The sequence below is a fragment of the Nuphar pumila genome, chromosome 10 (genome assembly GCF_984573655.1).
Source record: "Nuphar pumila chromosome 10, dmNupPumi1.hap1.1, whole genome shotgun sequence".
NCBI classification, from domain to species: Eukaryota; Viridiplantae; Streptophyta; class Magnoliopsida; order Nymphaeales; family Nymphaeaceae; genus Nuphar; species Nuphar pumila.
Window position 1 is genome coordinate 111,324,032 of NC_143258.1, and position 5,795 is coordinate 111,329,826.

At 39.3% G+C, this 5,795-nt stretch overlaps 1 protein-coding gene across 1 annotated transcript; it reads left to right on the top strand.

Moving 5' to 3' along the window:
- Window positions 1-296: 296 nt before the first annotated feature.
- On the top strand, window positions 297-4,135 carry LOC149827914 (aluminum-activated malate transporter 14-like). The gene is made up of 6 exons (XM_090018597.1): window positions 297-522; window positions 906-1,046; window positions 2,499-2,768; window positions 2,862-2,977; window positions 3,174-3,317; window positions 3,614-4,135. The coding sequence occupies exons 1-6, from the start codon at window positions 297-299 to the stop codon at window positions 4,133-4,135; spliced, it is 1,419 nt and encodes a 472-aa protein (XP_089874723.1).
- The last annotated feature ends 1,660 nt before the right edge of the window (window positions 4,136-5,795 follow it).

A 5,795-nucleotide genomic window follows, 5' to 3' on the forward strand; every position in this document is an offset into this window, starting at 1 on the left:
TTGTTTATGTGCAGAATGTCACTGTCGGCTCCAAACTGCTGAACACAAATCCAACCATCTGTAGGTTGCATCCAATCAATCAATCTATGTATATATATATATTCAACGAATAAGACGGGCTAAAACGTGCAGGATCTTGATACTAATCCAATTTGGATAATGTAACCAAATCTTTTACAAGGTTAAGAGGAGTGTGACCGAAAGAATCGCATCATGGATGAACTCATGGTTGCCTTTAAATTGGAAGAAGCTGAGATCTCTCATATGTGCCTTTCTCATTAAGACAATATCACAACATGAGAGAGCTTGCAGGAACGGCGTTGTCCTGTTGGAAGGGTGTGGTGGATGGGGTTTTGAAGATTGGCAAGAACGACCCAAGAAGGTTTGTCCATTCCTTGAAGGTGGGCTGCGCACTGGCTGTGGTCTCCCTCGTCTATCTGGTCAGGCCCATCTTTGATGGGGTGGGCAATAATGCTATTTGGGCCGTCATTACCGTTGTGCTTGTCCTTGAATTCACCGCAGGTCAGTTTGCTTTCTAGCCTCTCTCTCACACAATACTAACGGACGTGATCAATGTCGCCATATTTTTTAAAATATCAAGACATGTCGTCAGCTTTTTTTTTTGTAAACAGCCAAAACACTGCGATGTTTTCAAAGCAACGAGACATCATTTTGAAAATTTTTACAAATTTATCCTGATATTTGAGTTTTTATTGGAATATGTTGGGATAAAATCACCAAAACCATCATTATTTCTTACATCACAAAATTTAAGTTAATTAGTTGACTAACCTACCACTGATTCTGCATGTTTTCAATTAACCATGTAGTGCACTAAGCTAATTGGAGTTTGTCGATGATCATTGTATCTTGAGTAAGACTTTATTATCTGCTGGTATGAACAGGGGCAACGTTATCCAAGGGCTTAAACCTTGGATTAGGAACACTTTCAGCTGGGCTACTGGCAGCCCTGATAGAGTACATTGCCGATATGTCAGGACCAACCAGCCAGGCTATCATCATTGGAGTCGCGGTCTTTGTAGTTGGTAAGCAAAACAAGTGAACTTATTCTGTACTTTGGGGCTTGTGCTGCGAATGGTTATCTGTACCTTCCATTTCATTTATTTATTATCTTTGATGCTGAAGATGATTAGGAACTTCCTTATCTGCCACATCTAGTCCTAACGTGCTTAAATACTCATTTTTAAATGTTTGACAAATAGAGTTTCATATTTTACTTTTATTTTATTCTTTCTTTTTTAGCCTAATATCTACGTAAACCCATGGTTTCGGCATCCCATGCCTTGAAAATGGGTGTACTCTCTGGTAATGTTATCAGTATCCGTATTGGCAGAAATTCGATACGCTGCAAGCCTGAATCGGGTATTCGAATAGTGGCCATCCAAAACCATGGTTGATCATAATCAAGAAGGCAGAGCCCTTCTGGAATAAGGGCCAAAACCTGGGTTTCTGCAACCCAGGTTTTGCCTCCACCTAGGGGATAGAGAAGACAGGGAGTACTTGAGGGTTTGAGGGACGGGGGGATAAACCAGATTGTTGTGTCATTTTCTTTGCATTTGATCCATTTGACCAATACCCACCGTTGGCATTTTGCCTAGAGCATGTGGCAATACTGCTGGTAGAAACATAGACATGATCATGCGAGTTTATGCATAATGCTTATCTGTTCACCATCTATCTCTTCACCATCACGGTGACCAATAACCGGTAAAATAATATTTGTCATCTTTTTTACATTGAAAAATTAGGGATCTTAGTTGGAACTCAGGTCGGGCCCGGGTATGGTATGAAACAGGGGCGTAGCTAGGGGGGGGCAGGACTGGGCTGTAGCCCAGTCCTACCACCCGAAACAGTTTAAATTTTTTTTAAAAGCCCAGTGGTAGCCCAGCCCTGATTCCATATGAAATAGATTTTTATCCATTTTTGTAGCCCATCCCAGTCCTAGCCCAGCCCTGATTCCATATGAAATAGATTTTTATCCATTTTTGTAGCCCATCCCAGTCCTAGCCCAGCCCTGATTGCAGCAAATAGTTTGATTTGTCCATATGAAATAGATTTTTATTAATAATTGTAGCCATTTTTTATTTTATCTAAATTTTTTTTTTTCGGGGGCGCTGCCCCCGAACCCCCGACTATCGCACAAATAAATTTTTTTTTTTTGCTACACCCCTGTTTGCCCCCCCCTCACATGAATCCTAACTACGCCCCTGGTATGAAATATCACAAGCCATGCCCAGCTCCGTATGAAATGCCAGATATAGTTGCAGCTTCTGCGGTATTCAGTCAATTGCCACTGAAACAACAGTGACAAACAAAGAGGTTTGGTATGTTCCAGTAAACACTGCCAGATCTGAAAGCATAAGTTGCTGATTTGTGAATCATGTTTGAAATATGAGTCCACTGAATAAAACAATATGATCTTGTATAACAGGAACCCAATTAACAATGCAAGCTCTTGTAATGTACTACAATCGCAGGTTTTGCTGTCTCTTATATGAGATTTGTCCGTTACATAAAGACGTATGACTACGGAGTACTCTTTTTTCTTCTTACGTTCAATATCGTGATGGTCTCTGGTTATCGCGTTCCGAATGTTCTAAGATTGGCTACTGAGATATTTTACACAGTTGCCATGGGTTTTGGACTGTGCTTAATCATGTCCCTTCTGCTCTTCCCCGTTTGGGCTGGTGAAGATCTCCACAATTTCACAGTAATGAAGCTAGAAGCAATTTCTAGTTCTCTTGAAGGTTTGCAATATTCTTCTTCATTAAGGCACAAAGAGAATAAAAAACAGAAAGAAAAGAAAAAGAAGATGACTTTCTTCCCTTGGAAATCTGCAGGTAGTGTATTACGCTACTTCGAAAGAAAGGCCAGGAATGATGATGACCCAATTGGAGAACAAATTTTTTCAGACTGCAGGATGGTTTTGAACTCAAAATCTACTGATGATTCAATGGTAAGGTGGAGAACAAATGCAGTTCATCTGTGCTTTTTGTTGTTTGTTTTTGAAGGCTTCGAGTACTCTCATGTGACCAAGCATGAAGTTCATGAAACTTGGTCTTCTTTAATTCCCAACAATGTCGTACCATACCACTCTATTGCGATAACACTATGGACATTGTGATCATGTGGATATTCGAATGCATTTTCAGGCGTTATATGCCTCTTGGGAGCCCAAGGCATGCAAATCATGGGGAGGGCATAAATGGAAACAGTACGTCATTGTTGGATCTACACTTAGGCAGTTGTCTTATATCATTGCAGCACTTCATGGATGTCGAAAACCCGATTCTCAGGTAAAATTTTATTTTTTCGCTCCTTTTGGTCTCTTTTTTGGTAAATTACAAAAACTGTCCAAAATATATCCATTAACAAAAGTTGCTCGTTTTCTTTACTATTTAACCACGCGCGCGCCTCAGTTTTTTATCTGTCTTTCAAAAAAAAAAAAGTTTTGATCTTTGTCATGAAAACTCGCCTGGTCATAAAGTCGAATAGTTGATCATTATTTAGTGAATACAACATGATTTTGCCATGGAAAATTATGTATAACATGGCTTCGTTTATTGCAATTTCATGGTTGCTATTGGTGCAGGCACTTGATGGTGCAGAGGTGCTTGTTAACCACTCTTTAACAATTGCATCAAATGCAGTAAAACTTCTCAATGAACTAGCCAACAGCATGAGACACCGACGAAGGGTCCCCTTCAACGTCCTAATCGAACAACTGAGGTTATCCCTCAGCGATGCGACGGACAACCTACCGTTCCTCTTCTTCAAGAAAGGTAGAAGTGATGTAGAAGAAACAGAGCTGCCGGAGAGAGGGTTAGGCTCAAAAATGCGAACTTCTGACACGTCGAACCGTTTGGAAATCAAGGAAAAGCCTTTTTTCGTGCAATTCTCCGAGGCCCTCCCCTATGCATCATTTTCATCACTTCTGATGGAGACTGCCTCAAGATTGGAAATGGTGGTCGAGGCCGTGGACAAATTGGCGGAAGTGGCTGAGTTCGATGAGGTTGTAGCTGATCCCGTTTGCTCGGTCACAGTGGAACTTCAGCCCCAATCTGAGATGATAGCCAAATTCCAAAGCCATTCTTTCGAACAATCTAAAGAATAAGGAGCCACATGGTCGATTCTAGCTTTTAGGCCTTTTGTTGTTTCCAGTTCTGAGAGTATGTAGATGGTATTTGCTGTAAATAAAACACTCAGTAAATAAAATGCACCTTAGTTGGCAGATTTTTACAGTAGGCTCACTACAAGAAAACTGGGGTTAATACGGGTTGGTATATGCTGGATTTAGGTCTAAGTAGGAATTAAAATGGGTTAATATCGGTTTCGAATAAAAGCTTAGAGGATGTATTTTTAGGCAAAAACGAGGTTGTTGGTGTTAGATATAAAACGCTGAAAGATGGTTTCATACTACACATGGTTTACGTGGTTCGGCCAATAGATGCCTACGTCTACGAGGAGCTTGCTCCTGATATGTTTTTTCATATATTATTGGAAGGATATATAGCCTATTTATAATGCAAGCAGAGGAAGAAGAAAATAAGGAAACTTCAAAATGGATAAGGCTAGAGCTACAGAGATAGACGATATCTTTGAGAGGGGATCACTTTCTGTTTTGAATTGACCAACCTTCCAAGAGACGTCTTGCTTTACACTCCCCTCAAGTTGGTGAGCTGATATCAATTAGTCTCAACTTGTTGCATATTCCTGTGAATTTATCATTTCCCAGAACTTTAGTAAATATATCTATCAGCTGATCGTTACTTCTGATAAAGGGTGTAGATATAACTTTGCTTTGAACTTTTTTTCTTACTGCGTGACAATCTACCTCGATATGCTTGGTCCTTTCATGAAATACTAGATTTGCTCCAATATGAATAGTTGCTTGGTTATCACACCTCATTTCCATTGGCCCTGTAACTTTGATCCTCATATCCTGAAGCAATTGTTTTATCCACACTAACTCACAAGTAGTTGAAGCCATAGCTCTATATTCTGCCTCGACACTTGAACGGGTTACCACACTTTATTTTTTACTTCTTCATTTAACAAAGTTTTTTCCAACCATAGTACAATAACCTGTAGTAGATCTTCTATCATTTGTATCTCCAGCCCAATCTGCATCACTCTACCCAACAATACCAAGATCATTATTCTGACCCATGAGAATTTCTTTACCAGGAGTAGCCTTAAGATACCTCAAAATTTTGTGAGCAAATTCCAAGTGTGAGGTTCGAGAAGAATGCATATACTGGCTAATAATATTGATGAAATACATTATGTCTGGCCGAGTAACAGTTAAATAAATGAGTTTGCCTATTAACCTCTGGAAACTTGAAACATCACTAATGAGCTCCCCAACATCCTGTTTTAATTTGTGATTGAACTCAATAAGAGTTTCAGATGGCTTGCATCCTAACATACCAGTTTCTTTTAAGAGATCTAAAGTATATTTTTGCCAACATATGAAAATCCGTTGTTCAAAGTGAGCAATTTAATTCTAAAAAAGTATCTTAATTTTCCCATGTCTTTAATTTCAATTTTTTTATGAAGATACTCCTTGAGATTTGCAATCAAAGAATCAACATCACCTGTGAGAATTATATCATCGACATAAACTAAGGCAATGGTGGTCTTGTTGTGTTGTGACAAACATTGAATGATCTGCTTTACTTTTAACAAAGCCAAAAGAGATAAGTGCTTTGTTGAGTTTGGCGAACCATGCTCGAGGAGATTGTTTTAGTATGTACAAAGACTTTTTTAGTTTA

Coding starts and splice junctions, on each gene's coding strand:
- LOC149827914 (XM_090018597.1), top strand. CDS start 297: ATGAGAGAGCTTGCAGGAACGGCGTTGTCCTGTTGGAAGGGTGTGGTG. Junction 523..905: donor TGTCCTTGAATTCACCGCAG/GTCAGTTTGCTT, acceptor TGGTATGAACAG/GGGCAACGTTATCCAAGGGC. Junction 1,047..2,498: donor AGTCGCGGTCTTTGTAGTTG/GTAAGCAAAACA, acceptor CTACAATCGCAG/GTTTTGCTGTCTCTTATATG.